This window comes from Saccopteryx bilineata, chromosome 3 (genome assembly GCF_036850765.1).
Source record: "Saccopteryx bilineata isolate mSacBil1 chromosome 3, mSacBil1_pri_phased_curated, whole genome shotgun sequence".
Taxonomy (NCBI): Eukaryota; Metazoa; Chordata; class Mammalia; order Chiroptera; family Emballonuridae; genus Saccopteryx; species Saccopteryx bilineata.
In genome coordinates this window covers 16,635,190-16,663,020 of record NC_089492.1, presented here as the reverse complement: position 1 = coordinate 16,663,020, position 27,831 = coordinate 16,635,190, and the positions used below count along the sequence as shown (strand labels likewise).

At 38.0% G+C, this 27,831-nt stretch overlaps 1 protein-coding gene across 5 annotated transcripts in view; it reads right to left on the bottom strand.

Moving 5' to 3' along the window:
* The window catches only part of TAF2 (TATA-box binding protein associated factor 2), a 79,230-nt gene that overhangs the window by 37,499 nt on the left and 13,900 nt on the right, over positions 1-27,831 (bottom strand). For 4 of the 5 annotated variants that reach the window (XM_066265758.1, XM_066265759.1, XM_066265760.1 and 1 more), the window contains exons 4-15: positions 19,662-19,780; positions 18,044-18,185; positions 16,562-16,793; positions 14,396-14,580; positions 13,150-13,263; positions 11,657-11,756; positions 9,286-9,371; positions 5,843-5,978; positions 4,947-5,101; positions 3,823-3,937; positions 3,259-3,368; positions 1,797-1,862 (exon numbers count right to left, since the gene is read on the bottom strand). In XM_066265758.1, coding sequence (XP_066121855.1) covers positions 1,797-1,862; positions 3,259-3,368; positions 3,823-3,937; positions 4,947-5,101; positions 5,843-5,978; positions 9,286-9,371; positions 11,657-11,756; positions 13,150-13,263; positions 14,396-14,580; positions 16,562-16,793; positions 18,044-18,185; positions 19,662-19,780 — 1,560 coding nt within the window. Of the gene's footprint in view, positions 1-1,796; positions 1,863-3,258; positions 3,369-3,822; positions 3,938-4,946; positions 5,102-5,842; positions 5,979-9,285; positions 9,372-11,656; positions 11,757-13,149; positions 13,264-14,395; positions 14,581-16,561; positions 16,794-18,043; positions 18,186-19,661; positions 19,781-27,831 lie in introns of those variants that run through there. The other variant, XM_066265762.1, reaches the window with a different exon arrangement.

Genomic DNA, 27,831 nt, shown 5'->3' with positions numbered 1-27,831 from the left:
TAATTTGGAACTTTAATTTGTGAAAAGGGGAATGAGACCATAATTTCTTCATTTCACTTCCAGCAGCCAAATAATTGACTATGGTTTTAAGTGTCACCCCTTATTGGAAATCAGTCTATGATTAAGAAATGAATTATTTTACTATACTGATTTGTTTAACTGACTTTTAATACTCTATATTTAAAATAGTAGACTCATAATCAAGAGCAAAGTTCAAAAAGCAAGCTCTGAAATCATAATTTGGTGGGATATCCCAATTTTTTTTTTTTTTTTTACAGAGACAGAGAGAGAGTCAGAGAGAGGGATAGACAGGGACAGAAAGACAGGAACGGAGAGATGAGAAGCATCAATTATTAGTTTCTCATTGTGCATTCCGACACCTTAGTTGTTCATTGACTGCTTTCTCATATGTGCCTTGTCCGTGGGCCTTCAGCAGACCGAGTGACCCCTTGCTAGAGCCAGCGACCTTGGGTCTAAGCTGGTGAGCTTTTGCTCAAACCAAATGAGCCCATGCTCAAGCTGGCGACCTTGGGGTCTCGAACCTGGGTCCTTCTGCATCCCAGTCCGACGCTCTATCCTCTGCGCCACCGCCTGGTCAGGCGGATATCCCAAATTTACTCTCAAGTACTACTCAAAGTAAAAAGCACATTTTTAAAAATCTAGTCTATGTTAACACTTTTGTCAAAGCAACACCACCTGAAATATTAATTCAATTCATCAAATATTGGGTTCTTACTATAACTGAGGCACGTGTATTGAAAAAATTATAAAAATGGTATATAGTAGTAGTGATATTTGGCAATCAAGTTAACAAATAACTGCAGATGTTTTATAAAAACCACACAGGCACAATATGGATGTACAAAAAGCCTGAGTTACATTATACTATATTTAAAACTGAAACTCAATAAAAATGACCACATAAAATTTTTAAATAATGGTATTTAAATTGTGTTTTGCAAGTACCAGGAGGCTTCAAATACCCTGAAGTCTTGTCCAAAGACAAAGAGAATCAGTACCACCTGAGAGCTCATTAGGATGCAAACTGCCACCATCGGGACCGGCAGCGCGTGCTGGGTCAGAAACTGCCCTTTGAGAAGACCCCGAAGTGACTGACAGCACGTTCCAGTGGAGACGTGCTGGTCTAGAGGACAGTGGGGGGCAAGCGAGCCGCCTAAGCAAGACTGCCCACTCCCCACCACCCTGCACGTCCTCCTAATTTCACCAAGCCAGGCCAGATTTACATTTAACCCTCTTCAGCTAATTACTTTTCTCATTTTATTTTTAATTAAACTTATTGGGGTAACACTGGTTAATAACATTATGTAAGTTTCAGGCGCACAATTTTATAGTAAGAATATCTGAATATTCCATTGTGTGCGCACCACCCAAAGTCGTCCCCTTCCATCAGCAGGCATCTGACCCCACCCTCCTCCACTCCTTCTTCCTCATACTGCTGCACCTACGAGTTTGTTTTACTTGTTCATTTATTGCTTTTCGTTTCATAACCCTATGTGAGTGAAATCGTAGGATTCTTGTCCTTCTCCACCCGACTTATTTCACTTAGCAGGACTCAAGATCCATCCATACTGTCACAGACAGCAATATTTTATCTTTCATAAGGCTGAGTGTATTCCATTGACTATGATTCTATCTAAGACCTGTTTTTAGCTCCATTGCTTTTCAAAGGCTTTAAAGGCGCTAATCCCAAGACGCTTCTCTACTGTCAGATATACATAACAAGACAGTGAAAGTGTAGACAATCTGATGTCCTTAGACTTAGGTAGCTAACTTACTCCATTGCAGAGAGGTCCATATCAACTTCCTCTCCATTCATCAGTGGGATTTTTTTCTTCTTATTCCTACATTAAGAAAAGGTAAATGTAAAACTTCTAGCACTGAAAGGAGAGAAAGAGCAGTTCAAGTTCAAGGTAGGGATTTCACAGAACACTGAAAGATCTCCTAAGGAACAAGAAACAGTAACTATACTAGAATTTAATCACAATATCTCGTTCAAAGCGGAAAGGATGAAATATGTGACACTGAAATGTCTTTCTGATTAAAGTTTAATAAAAAGAAGAAATCAGGACTGAAATGGGCTGGGCCGTCCTAGATGAAATGAAGTGGTGAACTGTAAACCTCCTAACAGTACTCATCAACATGCACAATACATACAAGATTAAAGATAAGCTAAAACAAAAGCAACTGTTCTCATCAAATTACTCCCGAATCCTAAAATCTAATGGGTAACACACTAATCATTTGGTTGAGGACAAATAAAAAGGTACGGAGAACAGTCTTCCTGTGTTCCTCACACTAAAGAATACCCAATATGGCACACTGTTATTATAGAGGGAAAAAAAACTGAGGAAATGCTATGAGGAAGGTAGCAATCAGATGTTCCCATAGCAAAAGTAGAAAGGATAAGAAGAAAGGGAGGGAGGTCTCACTATGAACTAAAAAAGAATTTTCATAGAGAAAGAATGATTACATGGAGATTTCAGAATCAAGTTCCCTGAAGGTCATCAAAACCAACTGACCTTCTCATGTCTGAGATGACCAAATGTAGTCATGAGTACAGACTTCTCTTCCTGAACTTTTCATATTACTACACATTACTCCTGCAAAGCACAAAAGTAGTCTCATCTTTCACTATTCAGAGCACATGCTAATGGCTGAGTTAAAAAAAAGTGATATAGAAAATCACATTAAACAAAAGAGTAACTGTCAGGCATGTTCCACATGAACTGGCACCGTGTCTCTGAAAGACGGCAGGAATGTCTGGAAAGGCACGGTGACACGAGGAAAAGGGAGAGTGTGCAAGTGGCCGGGGCTTTTCACCTCGTACGCATTCAGCTCCTCTCTTTACAATCCTTGCCCCAGTATTTCCTGTACGTATTAATCTAATGAGGTTAATAAGAACAGAACCAAGCAATTGGCCGTGAATTTTTCCTGGCTCCAAAAACTCAAACTTCCATTCCACCTCTCTCTACCCTTACAAAATGTGGATTCTCAAACGTAAACTATAAAACTAATTATTCAATTCTAAGGATAAAAATGTCATCAAAAACAGAAAGCAAATAATAAATGTTTGGTAATACTAACTTGAAGTAAAATGCGGGAAATAAAAGATACTAGATAACATATTCTCTACCTAAAAGATTAGGTATTCATAAGGATTTTTATTTTGGCATTTTCACCTATGAGACTTACAATTTAACTATAAATTCCGATTTATAATTATGATTCAATGCCTACCTTCTGCTTTTGGAATGGCAAGGTATATCATGTTTAAGACTGTTTTCTTCAATTTGCAACGTATGATTGAAGGATCCATCTAACTCCTGTACTGTCACTTTAAGAGGTCCCTTTAAAAAGAAACATACTGTTCATACATAGTGCTAGGAAAATACCAATATGTACTCTTCCGTCTGTCAAGATATAACAATAATACTATACAAGGTGTGTATCTGGAGACAGAAAGGCATTTGGTGCCAAAGAAGTGGGGAATTAGAAGAATCTGTATACCCTGAAATCTCCATCTGTAACCTGTTTTTCCTCCACCAACAGTGGGTATTTGCTCAAATTCATTTTTTGCAAACAAAATCTCATTATGCAACTTCTGGGCCTTGGGTGAGTAGCTCACTTAGTTAAAGCATTGTCCCAATCTGCCAAGGTTGTGGGTCCGATCCTTAGGGCACATACAGGGATCAACAACTGAATGTATAAACAGGTGGAGCAACACCCCCGCCCATAAGTCTTCCCTATACTATAACTGGGAGGAAGCAATACAGGAGGTGCCATGCTGGATAAAAAACTTACCACGTATTTCTGAGTTCCAGGAGATGTATAATCTTGTTTTATTTCCAATTCCAAGACATTTCGTTTTCTATTAAAAGCAAAACTCCCATAAAATTTTACTACTCCACTCTGGTCTCTGAAGAATTTGTAAAGGAATTTTTCATACTGAAATGGATATGTACTAAACAGATTATTCATTGTGGTAGTGATGCTTTTCAAATGCATCCCCACCAGTTTAAAGCTTGAGAGCATGCTTCAGTGTAAGGCAGGTGGCAAAGTATTCAAAATTCTCAGGAAAAACGTTTCCCCAGATTTAAATAGAATTTCTGAAACATTACGAAATTTGTATTTCGAAAGAAGTCAAACCACTCTACTGGGTTATTATTTTTTTTTTTACAGAGACAGAGAGAGAGTCAGAGAGAGGGATAGACAAGGACAGACAGACAGGAACAGAGAGAGATGAGAAGCATCAATCATTAGTTTTTCGTTACACATTGTGACACCTTAGTTGTTCATTGATTGCTTTCTCATATGTGCCTTGACCGTGGGCCTTCAGCAGACCGAGTAACCCCTTGCTAGAGCCAGCGACCTTGGGTCCAAGCTGGTGAGCTTTGCTCAAACCAGATGAGCCCGTGCTCAAGCTGGTGATCTCGGGGTCTCGAACCTGGGTCTTCTGCATCCCAGTCCAATGCTCTATCCACTGCGCTACCACCTGGTCAGGCTCTACTGAGTTATTAATATAATGAAATGAAAAACTGTAAAAACTAAAAAGCTCCAAGATACCATTCAAGTTGAGCCAGCCTCTAACCACATCACAAAATCACCAGACCACTGCATCTTACAAGGACCCCTATGGCCAGTCTGGTGAATTACTTATCCTACCTCTCCTCCCATCGAGCCTATTGCTGTACTCACACTAAAACTACTTCAAAATATCCTGAATTTTACAAATAGTACAGATGTGTGTGTGTGTGATATCTCAATGACTGGCAAGCACCTTACAGTTCCCAGTTATTTTTACTATTTAGAAATATAAATAGTTCTTATCCCCTCCCATGCCCCCAATCCCTCTTCTTCCTCCCTCCCCTTCCACACATAACCCTATTCTCTTCCCCTCTTTGTTGAACTGCTATTTAAAAGGATACACCCACTGTTTTATTAAAGGCTGAATGTCTTTGCCAGAAACATTCGAGATGGATTTCAAAAACCCAGACGTGGAAACCAGCATCTGACTCCACATGTGTGACTGGAACTTCTGAGATGAAGCAGTACTAGCCAAACTTAGCAGTTTATTGAAAACCTATAAGGATAAAACTGTCAGTAACATAATATACATGGCTTTTAATACTCTATCTACTAAATCACTTTGCAATATAACTCTATTAGAGTCAATTATAGAAGACAAGAATTTCACATCTTACTATCTAAATTGTTCCAGTTGGAGACTATTAACAGTAAAAGCATACAAAGAATTAAACAGCCAGCATAAAAATCATTAGTTCTCTAAATATAATTGAATTCTAATAATGTCCTGCTAAAGACAATATTGTTTATGAGAATCATAGTATTTAATATCTCTATTTTATTATGCTATGAGCTTAACATAAAAACTAAACATTATTCAAGAAATTAAAAACACTCAATAGGATTTATACCACTTCAAAAAGTTAACCAACTGGCTCCTGATGAACCATCTCTCATTTCATATTTCTGTTCCTTACTCTAAAGGCAAGGTGACCTAAAGAAACTTAATTTTTAGGGCAACCTTTAAATGACTACTAAAAATTTATTTTTCAATTACCTCTAAGAATATTATTAATGGGCAAAGAAAATAACTGAACATGTATAATACATTTGGTAACTACTACCTCAATTATTATATAAAACAAAAAGCATAGGTCTGAGTGGGCTAACAGCTAATAACTAATAGACCTTATAAACCCAGAATACCCTGACCTTGTTTACAGAATAGTATTCAGATTACACACATGCACAACAGAGCTTTCTTTACTATTGGTAAGTTCTTAACTTGAATACTTACTTGTAGCATAAATTCCATGCTGATTCTATTTTCAATCAATCTCATCACAAGGTGAGCTTTACACTGAAACATAGTGTAGTATTCCCAGGAGAGTGTATGTGGATGCTTTATTGAAAAGTGTAGATGGGATGCTGGACTAAACAAATACAGGTTTACTTAACAAATTTGAATATTAAGTGAACAATAAATTTCACAGCCACATTCAGAAAATCAAACACCTCACAGGAATACCTTAGCAATTTTCTTAGTATGAGAGCAACAAAGACTACAAAACATACACACACCAAAACAATCCAAGCCTGACCAGTGGTGGCATATTGGAGTGTCATCCTGGAACGCTGAGGTCCTCGGTTTGAAACCCCGAGGTTGCCAGCTTGTGTCGGGCTGCCAATGTGAGCATAATATCATCAACATGATCCCAAGGTTGCTGGCTTGACCAAGGGGTCACTGGCTCAGCCTAACCCTCCTCAGCCCTTGCCCCAGTCAAGGCACATATGAGAAATTATCGATGAACCACTAGAATGATGCAGCTACGAGGTGATGCTTCTCATCTCTGTCCTTCCTCTCTCTCCCCTCCTGTCACTCTCTCTCAAATCAAGAAAATTTAAAAAAGAAATTCAAGATGAACTATACATCTAAAACAAAAATGATTATAGCCTGACCAGGTGGTGCCACACTGGACAGAGCATTGAACTGGGATGCTGAAGGCCCAGGTTTGAAACTCCGAGGTTGCTGACTTGAGTGCAGGTTCCAGCTTGAGCGGAGGGTCACTGGCTTGAGCCCAAGGTCGCTGGCTTGAGCAAGGCGTCACTGGCTCAGCTGGAGCCCCCCCGCCCCAGTCAAGGCATGTATGAGAAGCATACAATGAACAACTAAAAGTGATACACTATGAGTTGATGCAACAACTAATCAATGTTTCTCTATCTCTCCCTTTCACTCTCTCTCAAATCAATTTAAAAAAAACTTTAATAAAAGAAATGAAAATACAGGAAAAAGATTTTCCCCCATAATCTGGGGTGGGAAATATTCTCCCAAAACAAAAACAAGAAACCTGGAGGACATTAAGACTATGTGGAAAATTTTAGTTCTGATATGATAAAAGAAGTAAGTTAAAAGAAAGGTAGTCTAGTAGAAAATACGGCAGATATAAACATTTAAGATGTTTACAATTTTTCACTATTTCAAATAATGCTACAGTGATTATCTTTTTACACATGTGCAAGTACTTCTGTGTGGCAAAAACCTAGAAGTAAAATTTCTATCTGAAAACACATTGAGAACTGTTGAATCTAAAAATGACCCATTTAAAAATTTTGACTGGTACCAATAAAGTATCCTTCAAAATCACTGTACCAAATTATACTCTCACAATCAATGTATAAGGATAATCATTACATTTCCAATTTGCTATCTGAATAATTACTTTTATATTTTGCTTATTAATCCCAGGCTTATAAGCTTTATAAGCTTATGAGCTTTACCAATGCTGAGTAAAATGAAAACGTTAAGTAAATTCCAAGGTAAAATGGAATACTATGTAGCCGTGCAATGAAATAGAAGTACATTAACATAGTTACATGAAGTGCTTGCCAAAATGCAGAGATATGGTTAATTTGTTTAAAAGTACACAATAATATGTATATAACTGAATTACATTATGTAAATGTCATCTGCACATAAGGCAAAAAAAAAGTCCATCCTTTGAAAAACAACATATCAAATTCATAATCCTAATTATCTCTGAAGAGATGTTTTGGTGCGTGTCAGAATAGTAAAAAAGGGCTAAACTGAACCTTTTACTTTTTATTCCACACGCTTCTAAATTGCCCTATTTTTAATATCTTCAAAGAGCATGTATTCATGTGCTGCCTTTATATATAAATTTAAAAAATTAAGCCTACAACAAGAACAAATAACTGAGCAGAGCCAAGGAGAAAGCCTGCGTGTACGCCACGTTTTCACCCGAGGGACCGGAATACTCAAACTGTGTCTGGGCAGCCGCCACTCAGCAGGCACCCAGCCGAGGGCGGGAAGGGAGAGAGCGCCCCAGGGACTGCTCACTGTGCCGGAAGGCTTAGCTCAAACAACCCTCACACCAACCTGGCTAAGATGGATCGTGGGTCAGCACTGTCACTCGATACATTAAAACACACACATTTCCTCTCTGAAACAGTATGTGATGTTCTTAGATCACAAAGATTAGTAATGATAAAAATTCAAGTTTGTCTAACTCCAAACTGAAGTGCTTTTCTACTGATGTCACACTGTCTCAGTGACCAGGCTACAACACGAAAAAGGCTCTGGCTGCCGTCTCAGGTTCGCGGACCTGTGTATGCTGTGCCTTCAGACACTTGGGCAGTCTGGCTAATTCTACGGGCCCCATCTGGGAAACTAGTTTAAAATGAACAAAATAACATTTACAGGATTACAAAGAAAATGACTTGAAATGTGGTTATCAAAATAATACCAATTTACATATGTGCTAGTTTATCAATGCATTACATAATAACATCTAGCACTGGTCTACTATAGCAATTTTGAGATAGTAATACACGCAAAGAATACTTCAAGATATCTGCTAACAATTATAACATGACAGGAAAATATCCATGGTGTCTACTGTTGACAAAGTCACAGTACTGTCTGCTGCCTACATTCCTAATTAAAGAAAATATAAAGTTTCATTTTATGGTTAGTAAAAACATAAAAAGTTCCCCATCCAATTTAATCCACATTCCCTCTGGGAATCCGTGGACCCTGGAACAGGTAAGGCTCCCTGCTAGCAGCGGCTTTGCACCACTGGACCGCGACAGAGCTGACCACCCCGACGCTCAGGAAGGCTCGTCTGTAACCACGAGGTTTAGATCTATACTCTTCATTCATCAGCAGGGCGGTTAACTCTGTCGTGGACCCGCAGTTGAAACCACAGCCTGCTAGTACCATTATTTGGTTATATATGGCTGTCTCCTTTACGGTGACTTGCTAAAAAAACAGAAAAAGAGAAAGATGGGAAAGAAGGCGAGAAAAGGAAATAAAAGGAAAAAAAGGGAAGAGTAAATATTTATCTAGCTAGGTGGAGATTTAAATAAATAGGTATAGGCAGGATGTCTTGATACTAAAATTTTTACTTAAACTTAAAATAATTATCAATGTTTTGACTATTTTAAAACTTTTATGAGAACAGCATGATATAATAGCATTAGAAATTGTGGGAAAATGAAAAGCATTATATTTTTAAGTCTTTAAATGTTTAAATCCATTTATAGCCATCACACGCAATAAAAAACAATAATGAAAGGCATAAGATTACCCATGTCTATGGCCTCAATATTACTCCCACTGTTATTACTACCCCTGTGTGGGTTTCAACGCCCATGCAAATGATCCTAAAAGAGTGATCCCATGAAACAAGATTTATAACATTGTCTCTGAACAATACATACTTATCCTTCTCTTTTCCTCCACCAAATATGGGATGTAGTAAAACTCCGCCAGTTTTCAGTTCATATGCCACTATTTTGTCCAGCTCCTAAAAGAGATACAAAAATCAGAGTCAGCGAAATTGTTTTAATGTAAATTTAAAGTTGAACTTGATTTCTCATTTCCTAGAATTAGAACATGAATTTCTTAAGACAAATTAAATGTATTTGGAAGGTAGTTTACGTTCTTATAAACAAAGCGGACTACACAGCTGGCTGAGTGACAGAGCCTAAAAGCTTGCCTACTCTGTGACTTCAGGGGTGGCCAGGAGCCTGGCAGCTTTCCCTAATGGCTCTTCCCAACTTCTCTAACTGGTTTTCCAGGTTTATTTCCTCCTTCTCTGTAGTTTACTTTGATGAAGGATTTGGGCAAGGAAAAAGATATGGGAATAAAATTATGTCAGAAATCATTTTAGGCCCTGCCCAGTTGGCCTGACACATGGATGTCCTAGGTTCGATTCCCACTCAGGGCACAGAGAAGAAGCGCCCATCTGCTTCTTCTCCCCTTCTTGCTTATCTCTCTCTTTCTTCCCCTCCTGCAGCCATTGGTCGATTGGAGTAAGTTGGCCCTGGGTGCTGAGGATGGCTCCATGGCCTCTGCCCCAGATAGTAAGAAGAACGCAACTGCTGAGCAACAGAGCAACACCCCAGATGGGCAGAGCAATGCCCTCTAGTGCAGTGGTCCCCCAATCGTTTTTGGGCCACGGACCGGTTTAATATCAGAAAATATTTTCACGGACCGGTCTTTAGGGTGGAACAGATACATGTATCATGTGACCAAGACAAGCGTCAAGAGTGAGTCTTAGACGGATGTAACAGAGGGAATCTGGTCATTTTTTAAAAATAAAACATCGTTCAGACTTAAATATAAATAAAGCGGAAATAATGTAAGTTATTTATTCTTTCTCTGCGGACCGGTACCGGTCTGCGGCCTGGGGGTTGGAGACCACTGCTCTAGTGGGCTTGCTGAGTGAATCCTGAGTGGATCCCGGTTGGAGTGCACGCGGAAGTCTGTCTCTGCCTCCCCTCCTTTCACTGAATAAAAAAACAAACAAACAAACAAGAAAACAAGAAGTCATTTCATAACTCCTTCAGTCTTCTCCAATATTATAGTAAAAAAAGGCTTAACTGAAAAAAGACAACACAACTGCTAGAAACTCATGACTAGTTTAATTAAATAATATAGAAGCAGAATACAGAAGTGGTAAAAATCATAGTGAATTGGTTAAAAACCAGGTCTAAATCCTGGCTCTACTACTTACTAGCTGTGTAACTTTGGCCAAATAACTTAAACTCTATGGGCCTCATTTTCCTCATCTGTAAAATGGGGATAATAACAGAGTAGTTAGAAAGATTAAGATAGTTAACATTTATAAAATGTTTATAACAGCGCCCAAAATATGCTAAGTTTTATATGTTATTTCTCCTTCATTAATAGTTTTTGAAATGAAGAATGGACTATTTAGTTTTAGCTGTAAGAATTCTTTCATAGTTCTAAATGTTTGAGATCTTTTATAATTACCTTTTGGCTTACTTAACTTCATGCTCTGATGATAAAGATGTATAAAACGAGAAAAATGGGGAAGATGGAGGGGTCTATTTAGTAAGGATATTAAAGGCTAAAATTTCTCCACCTGAGAAGCAGCTAAGCATAATATGATTGAAATGTCCACGTCCATGAACAGAATGTGCTTGGCAAAATACAGTTAATTTTTCTCTTGGGCCAAATGTTTAAGTGACAGGAAAAAGACTAACAATGACAGGCGCACACATGCACTGAGGGCTGGCCAGTATACAAATACAACGAGCACTTACTTGTACAAGGCACCATGTGTATTACACATACGATGTCTCCATACCCGTCCATGGGGCAGATACTAATACTCCTCTCCTTACACAGGAGAGGCTGGGGAAGATTAACCAGAGAAACAAAGCCTGTAAATGCCCGAGGCAGACTGAAAGCGATCTGCCTCGAGGACCTCGGCTCTAAGTCTGCACAGATTTAGGAAGCAGAGAGAAACGCTGACAGTGACTACTATGAGAAGTTGGAATATATCTAATGACTAACTTGATGTTTAAGGAGCTTAAATATTCTCCTCCTTAGCAAAAAAAGTCTTTAAAGGCCAACACGGACAAAGGAAACTGGGTAAAACAGACCATTAGTCTTTCTCAGCTTAGTGATTTTCAGTTCACTGGAAAAAAGATTAGACACTCGTCAATGACAGTTTAAGTATCCTACAATTATTAAAAATGGAGGACATGCAACTTGGCACTCAGGAGAACATTAACATGTCTTACTGACTTCTAAGTGGAGAAGGGGTCTGGCTACTTCTACCTCTTTAATCCAATGGCGGTATTCATTCACACCAAAAGTTTTCTTCATCCAAAGTCCATAAATATAACCTGAAATTCCCTTCAGGACCCATTCATCAGACCTAGGAAAAAGAGTAAAAATAACAACTTTTAATCATATAAATTTTCATATAAAACTGAAAATAACAGGTATAGTGGGTGCTTTTCTGCCTTCTTAAAGAAAAAGCAAGTTAAGAACAAACTGTTCGGTTGTCCCATTTCTTCCAGCTGAGTTCTACTTGCCCATTCCTTGTCCCTCCCTCACACGTGGCTCCCGCTGGGCTCCAGGGCTGCACAGGCTGACCTCCAGGACCATATGTCTGCGCCGGGCTCTGACCCGGCTGGGCTGCTGGCCTCTCGCCCAACTCCGTCCACACGCCTGTCTCTGAGAGAGACCTCCCTGCAGCCAGGACTGGACCCCTGCACTCGTACCGTCCACACTGTTATCACCAACCCCATGCAAAACTGACTGGGATTCCAAGACCTGAAGTTTCTCAAGAGGAAAGGCAACTAACACCACTTACTCCCTTATTCATTCATATCTTCATCCATTCATGCATTTGTTCAAACATTTCACCTACCACATTCCAGGCACTATTCTTTAGCAAAACTGTATAATTTAAGAAAGTTACAAATCAAGAGGCTTTACCAGCTGCCTTCTCTCCTCCAACAAAAAAGGGGAAAAACCAATATTCACATACTATTTACAGCACAGAGTGGTCACAGTTATAAACTATAATCTTAATGGAGTTCCTTGTTTCTTCAAATTCAGCTCGTGTTAATCAAAAAGAAAATAAAGTGTTCTTATCGCTTCCATCACTCAAGTAAATTATTTCAAAGATAAGCACTAGCTGGAAAATCCCTATATTATCATCACTTTGCAGAGGACCATTACTTTGCCTTAAACATTACTTGAACATTGCTGACTGCATTGAGAAGTGATGTTAGAATTCTATATATAGTTTTTCTATATACTGAAGTCCTTTTATTTACGGTATTCATTCAATTTTTTTTAGAAATTAAGCTATCAAGCCTGGCCTGTGGTGGTGCAGGGGATAGAGTGTTCACCTGGAACACCGAGGTTGCTGGTTCGAAACCCTGCGCTTGCCCAGTCAAGTCTCATATGACAAGAAACAAGTAAGCAATAAACAACTAAAGTGAAGCATATATGAGTTGACACTTCTCATTGCACCCCCCTTCTCCTCTCTGTAAAATTAATAAAATCTTTAAAAAAAATTAAGCTATCAAAATTCTTACCTCATTTTTATTGCAAATTATAGAACTACCTATATTGAATTCATGGCCAATAATTTAGGTTGAAATTTATACTCATTATTTTGCTTTAAATATATATATAACAGTGTCTTTTAATTACTGCAGATAGCACAAAGGTCAGCATACACTGCAGAAAAAGAAAACAGAAACAAAATTTCTGGATTTTTTTTCTCAGTAGTTATAAACTTTGAAACTACTCACCAAGACATTCTGGATATGAAACATCCAAAAAACTGCTGGGCCAAGGACTGGGCTAAACACCTTCTAGTCAAAGGTGTCTCATCTATGATCATGGCACTGTGTAACAGATTTGTGCTGGAATTTAAAAGACATGGCTAGTTAAAACCAAGAAATAAACAATTAGTGAGTCAGAATAAAACAATCACACTTTTATAATAATGGAATTTAAGTTAGGCATAAAAGAAAAAACCGAAATATGTCCCCTAAGAGCTTGCCCATCTTTTCAAAATATAGCTGAAATCCATAATCTTGACATACTTTGCTTAAAGCAAACATAACAATGTTTCTCTGTGATTTCCATGAAAAGTATATATCATTGGGGGGGAGGCGGATGCATCATTAGTCAGTTATGTTAATCAGAAACTAATTCTCCCGTGAAGGGCTCTTCTAATTTGAAAAGCCTTTCCCAAATAATAACTATTGATTTTTTATGCTCTATTATTTATTTGATATACACTGACCCATCAGCTCTTTCTAACACTCCGAAGAACTCAGGGGTAGTATTGTTTTCCCTTTTTACAGATGAGAAAATTGAGGTCCAGATAAGGTAAAATTTTTGACCTGGACACATAAAACTTCTAAATTGGAAACTTTTCAAGGAACAAAAAAGAAAAGAGAGACAAAGAGGGTGGAAAAATAAAAGAAAATAATGTTCCCTTTTTCTTTTTCCTTACAAAAAATATTTCTGACAATGTAAATGAATTTTTAAATAGTTCTAAGAAGAAACCCTTAGTAGCTATCCACAAAATAACTTGCATGCTTTTAAATTGCACAAGCAGGAAAAAAAACTTAAAAAAAATTAATTCTGAATGAAAACAGTATGAATCTTTTGGGTTATTCTGAAATTTTTGTCTTTATGCTTTTTTACATTTTTTTAATTTTAAAAACAATGGATTTTCTACAAAGTCAACCATATCTAAATTAAAGAAGTTCAGAACACATCTCAAAATAGATCACAAAATAAATAACCTGTCCTCACATCATTACTTTTTTTTTTATTATTCATTTTAGAGAGAGGAGGCAGAGAGAGAGAAGAGGGGTTGGAACAGAAAGCATCATCTCCCACATGTGCCTTGATCAGGCAAGCCCAGGGTTCTGAACCAGTGACCTCAGCATTTCAGGTCGACGCTTTACCCACTGCGCCACCGCAGGTCAGGCCTCACATCATTACTTTAATTAAGCATTTCAAATTTGAAGAAACACTGACCTAAAAATGCTCATAGAAGCATATGCCGCCACTTCAACGTAGGCCTCATCAATGAATACAGTCTTAAAGCAGGAGTATGGGTATCGACATGTAAGGATTTCTTCATAAAATTCAAACACTTCGTGAAGATATGAGGTGGTATGTTTAAGCAATGGAAGAAGTTGGGGTAAACAAAAATGAGTCACCTGAAAACAAAAGTAAGGAAGATGATCACTAAATAAGTTAACTTTAGTATTTTAAATTTCCTAAATGGCTCAATTATAGGTAAGTGCTCACATAAATCCTTTTTTCACAAACTGTAAAATTTTTCACAAAATTATAAAAAAAATTGTATTGAAAGAAAATGCTGGTTTGAAATTAGAGATTACTTTTACTAATTTTTTTTTCTTTTAATGAGAGAGACAGACACAGAGAAAGACAGAGAGGGACAGATAGAGACAGGCAGGAAGGGAGAGAGATGAGAAGCATCAATTCTTCATTGCAGCAACTTAGTTGTTCAGTTTACTGCAGGAGTGTGGCAGCAAGGAAAGTTTAAAGGAGTGAGAAAAATTATTCTTCTGATAGCATTATAAAAGAAAGATGAGATACTACCATTATAGTCAGGTATGAATATGTGTTTTTTGTTTGTTTGTTTAATTTAGGTGAGAGGAGGGTAAATAGTGAGGCAGACTCCAAGATGCATCCTGGCTGGGATCCACCAAGCACCCCAATCTTGGGCCAATGTTCAAGTACCAAGCTATTTTTAGCACCTGAGGCTGATGCACTCGGACCAACTGAGCTATCTTCAGTGGCTGGGGCCATGCTTGAACCAATCGAGCCACTGGCTTTGGGAAAGGAAGAGGGAGAGAAGCAGATAGTCACTTCTCCTGTATGCCCTGACCAGGAATCAATTCTGGGACTCTGGGCCAATGCTCTATCCACTGAACCAGGGCCCCGACTGGCATCATGATTAACACTCCTCTTGGTACACAAACAAAAAATAATACTCATCAAAAAAAGAATTCACTTTCAGACAAACCTACATGATAGAAAATCTATGGATATTGGGGAGGGGGGATTAAAACTGTGAGACAGAGGAAGACAAAACACGGGCTCTAAGCATTCAAGAAAAATACTTGACTATTTGCCTTTCTCTCATCCAGTGGCTCTGAGTGGTAAAAAAAATATTCCAACATATAAATAGGCACTAATCAAATGTTGATTTTAAAGTTAATTTTTTACCTAAGATAATAAAATTCACTGCCAATCTTATCACTGAATATACTTTCAAGAGACACTGCCAAGATAGTAAAAGCAAAACTATTCATAAAATATCTTGAATATTTTCCACAACTGATTTCAAAAATCTTGTGAATTTCAGGAAAGCAAACATAAGAGCAGACAAGGAGCTCATGAACAGTGGAAACCTGGCTGTCCTCACTTTTGCTTACATAACTCAAGAAATGCCACTGAGATCTACATGGGCAGTCCAAGCCTGACATTAAAAGTAATAAAAACTACAAATGAAACATAAAGGACTAATAGAAAATACGAGATCCACTCAAATGTTACTTTAAACGTGCACAGTATCAAGAGGGTCAAATAACCACTAAATTACTTTTTAACCACAAGCTGTCCCATATTTGGGGAGACCAAAATGCACTATTTGGCCTACTGATTAATAAATGATTTGTTGCAAGACATGGGATGAGCGGAAACTGGAAAAGCCTTCATGAGTTTGTTGACCAGAATGCTAACCCTGCCTCAGCCTTTTCTTTCCCTCGATATTCTGAAGTGAGAACAAATCTTGCTCTTTAATTTTGAACTGCAATTTTTCAGATCCAGATATGGGACTATAACATTCATACACCGATGCCAAACAAAAAGATGACATTGCTAATAAACAGAATTAGTTAGAGAAATCAACCTATATACTCTAATCGAGGTACACTTGTAGCTCTTTTGAATGTGAAGCCCTCTGTTGAAAAAAATGTGAAATATTAATATCACATTTTGAAGAAATTCATTGTGGAATTCACATCAATAAATATTTATCAGACGAGAAATCCTTTTCTCTCGAGTGACATTCTTGACAGCTAAAAGAAGCTTTCAAAAACTTAGTATTTCATTAATATCCTTCTTTTTCTCAGGAGGAAAGGGCGGGAGGAAAGGAGCAAGAAGCCATACCTCGTGCATATACGGATCCACAAGTATTTCAAAAGGTCCAATGGCCAAGGAGATATTTGAGGCAGCCGTTGGAATGGTGAGCATGTAGTGGAAGGTCTTCTTCCTCATATCGTGGGTGTACACTGTCTCCACCAAGTCTCCATTGGAGACAGCCACCATGGCAGCATCGACTGTAAATTCTAACTTCCACGTACACAGTTCTGAATACGAGTCCACACATGGGAACCAAAACCTAGAAAGAAAAAAAATCAATGGAATACAATGTAAGTTGAAAGTGTAACCTACATTGCTTTAACCACATATAAATTATTTTAACATTCATAGAGTATCTACAAAAAGAAACTTTAGCTATTTGACTACTGGAATTTTTTCACTGTGCAACTTGAAAAAATTTATTTTAAGGTTGAAATCTGTCTCCAAATATTATTTGGTAATATTATGTAAATATATCATGTGGTACCTTCAGTTTAAACCCTAAATGAGGTAAGCAATTCTTAGTTTACAATTTTTAAATTAAAAATAAGTTTCACTTGTACATTCATATTAATCAGTTTTGATGTAGCATTCATTTCCAGAAACTAATAAAGCTTATAATAAAGTTTTAAAAAGCATGAATGATATACAGAATCTATTCTGAAAGTTAGAAAACTACTTTTTTAGTATATGTGATGCATTGTATAAATTCAAACAGTGCTGGTAAAGCCATACATAAATTTCTAGTTGACTTTCTATCAAGTCAGGTCAGATTTTATTATGTGCCATGGTCTGTACTTGGCATTTAAACACAAAGAAGTTTAAGGTATCATCCCTGGTTTGGAGGAGTTAATAATCTGAGGAGAAAACGCATATTATAAAGTAATATTTCAACAGTATAATGAACTATGAGAATGACCTACAATTATACACAATGAAATTATCTTACTATCATACTGTTCAACAAAGCCAAATATAAAGAGCATAATGTATATGCTTCCATGTATATAAAGTACAAAAACAGGTGTAATTATCCTGTGGTACTTCAGAAATCGGAGTAGGGACTACCCATGGCAGGAGCGTACAGGCAGGGCAGTGGGGAGAGCAGTGAGTGGCTGCAGTGTGGATGCAGTGGGTGAAAGGGGTGCTCTGAGATGCTGAGTGTTCCTTTCCTTCATGTGAGTGTGGGTTTCATGGTTTTTTTCACTCGTACAAATTAACTGAGCTTTCTACATACAACTTATGTAAATTTGCTTTACTTCAATATAAAGTTTAAAAATAAAAAAACTGATTGAGATGATTTTAGAACAGCACATTTGCAAATGAGAGAGAAGAGGGACAGACATAAGATTGAGGAGGAATGACTAACAGAACAAGATTCAAAAGAGGTAGAAGTTTGGGGGTCAAGCTGGCAGTTCTCATTTTACACTAAATACATGTATTGTTCACACAGAAAAAATACAATTAGAAAATGAAATGAACTGAAATATATAAGAATGAATCATCTACCTTGTGGAATTCTGATACCCACAAGAGAAAACATGAGCACCTCTCTCTGCCATACTTCCCTCTACACTGGGTACCACAAAATGAAGACCTCCTTTTGGCTGATCCAAAGAAAAATTGATGTGTATCTTTAGGACCTTTAATTCTGCAACAAATAAATACACACATACATTGATACATAAATATATAAGTAGTAATAGTGGTCTATGCAATAAGGGCAGGCTTACACTGAACATAAAAAGGAATCCAGGCTCAGTTTTACATGAGAAACCACACCGCCTAACCTAGCTCAGGCCTTACCAACTGCGCCACCTACATTAACTCAAGAGTCTGCCTTCACAGGTGTCCCGGGCTCCATTCAACTCTAGTCACTGCTGTGTTCTCCCAAAATACAGCTCTGGTTATGCCAAGTCCTCATGTCAACATTCCTGACAATGATATCCTGCCTAAAGAAAACAATTCAAAACTCCCACAGTGGACACTTACGTCCTTCTAGATTCCATTCAAAGCTTACTTTTCAGGTCATATATATGGAAACAGAAGAAGATTTGACTTGGGGTGGTGGGTGGACATGTAATGCACTATACAAATGATGTATCATGGCATTGTACACTTGATGCCTATATAATTAACCTAGTAAGTTTAACTTAAGTAAATAAAGGACATAGAAGCCAAAAAGAATTAAACATAAAAACAGATTGACCAAAAAACAAAAAATAAGAAAAAGGTTGTTCTCTTATAATATTACCACACAGATAGTTAACCCGAGTAGACTTTAGGGAGTTGGTGAAGAGATGGAAATGCTACCCAAGAATTTACTTTATGCATTATTTTATGTTTCTCATCTTGCTTGATTTCTGAAGAATAAATGTGTTGCTTTCATAAGGTTAAAAGTTGCTTCTTTTAGTTTCCCCTAAAACAGTATAACCATATGGACTATCTGATCTCTGAGCATACAGTGATGACCTTCCATGTCTGTCCCCTAAACTAGGCAAACCTCTCCCCACAAAAAATACCCCACACAAAAACTACTGAAAATATACAAAATCCAAATAACATCTCTTTTACTTCCTTCTCATGGTTACTTTTCCTAAGGCCAAATAAAGGTGGCAGAAGGTATATATAAATATAATGGCTATCACTTTAAGACGACAAAACTTAAGACTAGGCTCAAAAGTATGCAGAGCAGTGTTGGAAGCCCTACCTCGAGGCCTTGACTCGACTCCTAATTAGTGACCTTCAGCAGGTCATTTACGCTCTCTGGACTTCAGATGACTCTTCCATAAAAGGAAGGAATTAAACCAGATCATTTTTTAAGGATCTTTCCTGCTGTAAATGCTGTAATTCTAAACAGATTCGATACTGTGTGGGTTCTCAAATATTGACAAACTGTTTCATCCAGCTACTTTTTAATAACTTTTCTTTAAAAACAACAGTGAAATGAATTGATTTTTGTCACAGTTCTTGCTTGCTTTTTTCCTGCAATCCTTAAGGAAAAAAGAAGAGATTCCATCTTGTGTATATTTCAATTTACAATTTTGATATCATTTTCAGGTAAAAGTTGTAGTTACTGTATCTAACATGACTGTACTGGACAGTTAATATAATCTTGGTATTTTACCATCAACGTGTTTCCATAACTCCGATGGGACCTTAATGCAGAGTTCTCCGTTCCCGGCATCAGGATCCACAGCACTCACTGCAGCTGCGTAAGCATTGGAAAAGTAATTGAGATTTCTCCTGGGGGGTGGGGGAGAACAGGAAAAAACTTTAACAAGAAGCCACCTATTTCATCATGCATTTTCTTACAAACTTGACACCATTTTGTTTGCAAGCATTATATCATCTTACATAACTCATAAAAACGCGTTTTAGCCAAGTAACTGTTGCTCTACTCACCATGACAAAAACAATTTAACTACAAATTCAATGACAGAGTCCACTCACCAAGGCTATGTGACTATTGTGATTATCACATTATTCAATAATTTTGGAATGACAATGCCAATATGCTTTCCTGATACAAACGTAGAAAACATATGTAGAATTTAAGAATTATTCTTTACCAATCTGGTAAAGATTTGAACGAATTCAACAACTTTTCTAATCTGACAGATATTAAGATGATTAAAACATATGAGGTGGGAAGCAATTCCTCAAAATGCAATACAGTAGTATTACACCCTCATTCCCAGTGCTCGCCCATGTGGGCTACAAGAGAGGGGGACTTCTGGCAGGGTCACTGGGATATCCCCTACATGCCAGGGGTGCTTGATCAATGTACTTGTTCAACAGCTACTTGGCTTTACCTCCCACTGGATGAGAACAACACAGAGGTCTTGTGGAATATGAAAGCATTGTTCTCGTCTGGTTTTCAAACTGTAGTCCATAAAAACAACTCACAGAGACACATATTCCACTTCCTCACTGAAAGCACTTAAATATGAAAGAAACAGAAAAAAGAAGAAAGAGATAGCAAGAGAAACAAGATGAAAGACACAACACCCTAAGCCGTATTCTTGCTGTGCACCTTGATGTCTATGATCTTGCCATTAGATGAACCCACAAGGTAAAGTTAGTGACATTCACTAACTTAATAAAATTTTAACCTAGTTAAAAACACAAGTTTCACATTCTACAGAATGATTACAAGGAAGAGCCATTAAAGAAAAGTTCCACGCTCTTGACAGAGCCATTCCTCCTCCATCTCTACCTCTCTACTAACTAGGAAGGATGTAATAGTAACTGTGGCGATTAACAATTACATACATGAGGCTCTGGAAGGAGTTACGGACTGCTCAATTATTTTAACAATTTCTTTGTTAGATAAATAAATATGTAAAATAAAAGGTGTAAAAACTCCAGGACCACAATAAAAACTATTTTCACATACCATCTATTTTTAAAAATATCACACAGTAAAAGTAACTCTTTCCCTTGGTATATAATTCTATACATTTTAACATATGTGTAACCACCACCACAATCAGAATATAGAACAGCTCCATCATCCCTAAAAGTCCCTTGTGCCTTTTGCCAAATGAACGGAACCACAGAACACAACCTTCTGAGGCTGGCTTGCCTCACTCTCGTTTCCGAAATTCACGGGAAGTGTTACATGCAATGCAAAAGTTTGCTAGTTTTTAAGGTGACCTACTTTTTTTACAATGAAAAGGAGGACAAAAATAAATTGAAGAAAACAATATCGTAAATAAAATAAACATTTTATTCATTGCAACAATAATACACTATATGATAAATGCATAATAAAAACATTTGTCATATTTTATATCGTAATTATGCTTACATGCTTATTAATTTTAAATAACAATTCTAAGAAAAAAGTACTCATTTAGATACAAATATGTCATATCACATGCAATGGATCGACTACATCAATTGAATACAAACATTTACAGATGAGTCTTCCAATATCAAAAAGGAGGACATGTAGGAGGACGCTTTTCGAGGGAGAACAGAACTTACAAAAGGAATGTCCTCCCTAAAGAAGGACAACTGGTCACCTTGCTAGCTTTAAAAGTTTGCTCCTTTTACACTGAATAGATTTCTACTGTATAGACTGTACCACAGACTGCTTCTTCATTCACCCACTGAAGGACATCTGGGTAGTTTCCAGCTTGTGCCTATGACAACTAAAGCTGCTATGACCAATTGTGTATTGGTTTCTTGGTGATTTTAATTTCTATTTCTGCAGTACAAATACCCAGGACTGGGGCTCCAGTCATGTGGTAAATATATACATGCTCTTCCGACATGGCCGTCCCACTGCGCACGCCACCGGCAGAGCATGCACGTGCCGGCCGCCGCTCCTCATCCCGGCCCGCACTTAGTTAATGCAACATCTAACACTAAAGACTACTTATACTATCTATGCATTACAACTTCTTTTCAACAGAAGTTCAAAATGATAAAATCTGTAAAATAACTGAAGAACTTATAACTTCCCCCAGTTATCCGTGAACTTCAAAAATAAAAAATGACTGTTAAACAAAATGCCAGATTTAAACTTTACATATTGGGCTGCTCAGTTTCTTTATGAGAAATTATTCTCCTAATGTCCTCATTTCCTGAGAAAAGGTAAAGTGGTCCAAATAAAATGGTGAGTCATTAGAAACAGAATCTATTAGGAAGTCAGTTATGAAGAACAATTTTCTCATGGTTTGGATTTCAGCATTTGCTTTCATAATACTAATCAAATATGTTTCCTTTCATAATAACCTCATAAAAGCCAAAAATTACAAGGCAAGATTATAAGCGCTTTAAATTTTCAGAATAACTACAATATACTAAATGTGCCCTTGCCCTATAACACCCCTCACTCCTAGTCCCCCTCAAGGAAAAAGCTGAAGATGAGCAATGGCGTAGGGGGTAATGGAAACTGGTAAATTAAAGTGATCAGAAAGAACCTATCATAATCATCCACACTAAATTAAAATAATCTGTTAATTCTTTGTCAAATAAAGAACACATGCTTCTTAAAACTATAGGTGCAAATTCTGCAGGTAAATTAAAGTGATCAGAAAGAACCTATCATAATCATCCACACTAAATTAAAATAATCTGTTAATTCTTTGTCAAATAAAGAACACATGCTTCTTAAAACTATAGGTGCAAATTCTGCAAAACTTAAGATTCAATTATTTATAAACTTTTCTTCTATTTAAAAAAGGATTTCGTGGCAGCACACTATACATCAGAAAGGTATATATACTCTAGGTATGCAGTTCAACTCTCACTAAACCGAAATGGCCAGTACGCAGAGCGAGAACAGAACTCGACCAGCCTCTGGAAGCCATCTTGTGTCCTCTGATAATCAATCCCCTCTCCCTACCACCAAGGATAGCCCATTATTATGACATCTAATGTGACAGATTATCAACATAAAACACATTCTTTTTTATCTGACTTCTTTTACTTAATGTAAGTTTGTGAGATGCATTCATATTATTGCATTTAACTGTTGGTCATCCATTCTCATTACTGGGCAGAATTCCTATAGTGTGAGAATACAGCACAATCTACTATTCTACCATTGACGCAGCGTTAGGTCATTTCTAGCTTTGACGAACATTCTTGTATGTATTTGCTGGTGAGCACATGAACATGTTTCTATTGGCTGTATACCTAGGAGTGAGACTGTCAACCACAGAGTATGCATATATTCAACCTCAATTTCCATTTCCATTAGCAGTGTTTAAAGACTTCTAGTTAATTTGACATCCTTGTCAACACTCCTTTTTTTCTTGCCTTCAGTTTGATAGTTTACATACAGCAGGGGAAAAAAAACAAAACCCAGCCCAAAACCCAGAGAACTCCATTTTCCAAAGATGGAACCAGTATCAAAATTAAGAAAAAAGGCTTCTAAAAAATAATCAAAACAACATTTAACATGAGACTGATATAAGCTGCTTAAATAAAGCAAGCTCCACCTGAACTGGTTTTTTTATGAAAATGCCTCGATAATTCACTGGCTGCAAACTCATTGGAGCGAACTACTAGATACAGCTATTTGTGAAAGGCTCATGAATTTCAAGCTACTAGAAATACTGACTACGGATAAAGAGGAATGGCTCTGCTGCTATCATGCATGTGCTGGTGAGTCCAAACCATCAGAACTGTATCTAGTTCTAGGGTTAATTACCACCTGTAAGGATGTCACTGTCAAACAGAGAGCACTCAGGGAAGGGCAGAGGACAGTAACAAATGGAATCTAACATTCGGAAAGAATTTTAGCTGAGAAGTGGTTGAGAGTACTGATATTCTACAGGTGCGGAAGAAAAACCTAGGGGAAAACAATATTTAATTACAATAGGTTTATAAATATTATAACAAAACAGACTGTAGTTTGATGTTATAAAGAACTTTCTAGCATTTAAGAAAAAATAAAGGAGTGCTTTAAAATACAGCAAGCTTTCTGGAGCTGGAATCATTCAAGCAAAAGGTAGATTAATACAGGAAAGATTCCTGGAGACGTTTTGACTAATGTTACAACTATGACAACGTAATTCCAAGCAAAATTATTAAAACAAATGGCAGTGAGGCATTGTGGCTGAGTTAAAATATAAAACTATTCCTATTATTAAATTATAATCAATAAGGAAATCAACTACTTCTATATAATATTAGTAAAATAGTAACATTTAAAACATAGAGGTATGTATTAAAATATAGGATCTAGAAAATCTTTTTTTTTTTTAATTTTTTTATTTTTTATTTATTTATTTTTATTTATTCATTTTAGAGAGGAGAGAGAGAGACAGAGAGAGAGAGAGAGAGAGAGAGAGAAGGGGGGAGGAGCTGGAAGCATCAACTCCCATATGTGCCTTGACCAGGCAAGCCCAGGGTTTTGAACCGGCGACCTCAGCATTTCCAGGTCGACGCTTTATCCACTGCGCCACCACAGGTCAGGCTAGAAAATCTTTTTAAAAAATACAGCAAACTTAAAAAAATAAACTCTAATCATTTTTTAAATCTCTGTAATCCCTCAATAGTTACTTCATTTATATCTTAAGATAGCTTCCTTCCTACTGCCACTCCTCAGTGGAAATGAAGGCAGGACACAGGGACTAAATTGATTCTTGGAATTTTGGAAAGTTGAGACTTTTCAAGCAAAATAAAAAAGGCCTTCTCAAAGTGGCAAAGCTCCAGGGAAGGGAGAGAACCACAGAGGAGAGAAAGAAGTGAACAGGCTACCCACCCACAGAAACGGTTCCTCTGACAAAGTCTACACTTATTTTATTCTAAGAAAGAAATGCAGCAAGAAAACAAAAGAAAAAAATAAAAAAAACACCAAAGAGCCCTAACTCTCACGGAGAAAAACTGTAATTTATCTACAATACATAAGATTCAAACACAAAACATATCTGGAGAAACTTCAATTGCTGCAATTATTTTATTTTACTGGTAGACAATACGCAGGGGGGGGGGGGTGATGGGGGGAAGAGAGAGAACGCCTTATAGATGTTACATAACTACTGGGTTTTTACTTGCCACAACAGGTAATTTAAGAATACAGCTAACATTAGATTGGATAAAATATGTAGAAATGGCTTTTATAGTTTCTTATCTAAATGTTTCCCTTCCTTACAATCCCCCTATAGTTCAAAGGTGCTGGATCTCAACCAAGATAAGCAAGCACTCTTTCCATCAAAAATAGGAGGGCCTGGCATCATAAGTTTAAAACAAATAAGAAGAAAATGTGATGAGTAATATATTACTTCTTTGGATTTTAGGACATTCTTGTATGTATTAAAGATCAAAGTTTACCACTGATAATTTTAATTTTCAATTTAAAAACTACTATACTTTTTTTTACTGTTTCAGCTTTAGTGGAAATTTTATTGGTTCATTAAAGAAAATAAGTTATTTTAGAAATTAGAAAGATAACAGAAGTATCTAGGGATATGCTAAAGACCTAAACTATATGCCTCTCCCAAAGTTCCCTTCGAAAAGAATCTCATCCACAAAGGATATTTTTCATATCTAACTGCTTAAAAAAGGCAGTATTTCTTCTGAATAACTGGCATTTTCTGTCTCATGTCTTATGAATCTTAGAAGTAATAAGTAATACTGTTTACAAGTGATAGTGTTTCCTTTTTTTATATGGCAATCATAAATATCAAATCCAAATCTATAGTTTTTCTCCAGTAACTGTGCAGTAACTTAGTTTATATACATCATCCTATACTTTTATATTCTACAGGCTATTTTCATTAGGAACTTTTAAAAACTACTGTCTAATAAAATTCTAAAACCAATATTAAATCCTCTTTGGAACAGTCAGAGATTCAACAAACACTGACAAAAATAGCAAATGTCATCCCTCTTAAAAAGCAATCAAGATTCTAGAGCTAGGCCCTGGCCAGTTGACTCAGCGGTCGAGTGTCAGCCCGGCGTGTGGAAGTCCCTGGTTCAAATCCCAGTCAGAGCACACAGGAGAAGCGCCCATCTGCTTCTCCACTCCTCCCCCTCTCCTTCCTCTCTGTCTCTCTCTTCCCCTCCAGCAGCCAAGGCTCCACTGGAGCAAAGCTGGCCCAGGTGCTGAGGACGACTCCATGGCCTCTTGCAATGGGGCAACAGCCCAGATGCACAGAGCATCACCCCCTGGTGGGCATGTCAGGTGGATCCTGGTTGGGTGCATGTAGGAGTCTCTCTGTCTCCTCGCTTCTCACTTTGGAAAAATACAAAGAAAAAAAAAAAGTTTCTAGAGTTAGGGAGCATTTGACGTCTTGCTTCCCAAAGTAGTCAATTAAAATTTTAAAAAAGGCCCTGGCCCGTTGGCTCAGCGATAGAGTGTTAGCCTGGCATGTGGGTGTCCCAGATTCGATTCCCAGTCAGGGCACACAGGAGAAGCGCCCATCTGCTTCTCTCCCCCTCCTCCTCTCCCTTCTCTCTATTTCTCTATCTCTTCCTCTTCCACAGCCATGGCTCGGTTGAAGCAAGTTGGCCCCAGGAGCTGAGGATGGCTCCATGGCCTCACCTCAGTTGCCAAGCAACAGGGCAACAGTCCCAGATAGGCAGAGCATAATCACCCAATAGGGGGCTTGCCAGGTAGATCCGGGTCGAGGAGCATGCAGGAGTCTGTCTGCCTCCCTGCTTCTCACTGAATAAAAAGAAAAAAGAAAAAAAGAAAAGATTCTAGAGCTAGACAGAAAACACAGCGGCATTCAGCAGGTACTTACTAACTAAGTCAGTGGTACCCAACCCCCGGGCTGCGGACCAAAGAATAAATAACTTACGTTATTTCCATTTTATTTAAATAAGTCTTAATGATGTTTTATTTTTAAAAAATGACCAGATTCCCTCTGTTACATCCATCTAAGACTCACTCTTGACACTTGTCTCATAACTTCGACAATTATATTTAAAAATTTCAGTTTTTACGCTGGTCGCATAATTTTATTTTGTGCATTTATCCATCCCACCCTAAAGGCCGGTCCATGAAAATATTTTCTGACATTAAACCTGTCCGTGGCCCAAAAAAGGTTGGGGACCACTGCACTAAGTGACCATGGCTGAGCTCCGGTTCTTGCTGCAAAGAAAAATTTAAATATATTCTACTTTCACCAAATTCCTAACATAGGAAAAGAATCTGCTTTATGATTTCCTTTTCTTTGCTTACAATGCTAAAAGTGATGAGGCAACTTCCCAATCACTAGAGAAAAATTTCCAGGGATACCAACACCTTATAATAGTCACAGCAAAGCAAAGCTTGCTTCTGCAACAGATTTTGGGGCCGCTGCTCTTGTCAGACTCTCCCCCTTCAGACCCGACAGCAACAACCGGGAGACGGCCGGGCAGGCTCCGAGTTCTGGGCCAGGCCGCTGCTCTTGTCAGACTCTCCCCCTTCAGACCCGACAGCAACACCGGGAGACGGCCGGGCAGGCTCCGAGTTCTGGGCCAGGCCGCTGCTCTTGTCAGACTCTCCTCCTTCAGACCCGACAGTAACAACCGGGAGACGGCCGGGCAGGCTCCGAGTTCTGGGCCAGGCCGCTGCTCTTGTCAGACTCTCCTCCTTCAGACCCGACAGCAACAACCGGGAGACGGCCGGGCAGGCTCCGAGTTCTGGGCCAGGCCGCTGCTCTTGTCAGACTCTCCCCCTTCAGACCCGACAGCAACACCGGGAGACGGCCGGGCAGGCTCCGAGTTCTGGGCCAGGCCGCTGCTCTTGTCAGACTCTCCCCCTTCAGACCCGACAGCAACACCGGGAGACGGCCGGGCAGGCTCCGAGTTCTGGGCCAGGCCGCTGCTCTTGTCAGACTCTCCCCCTT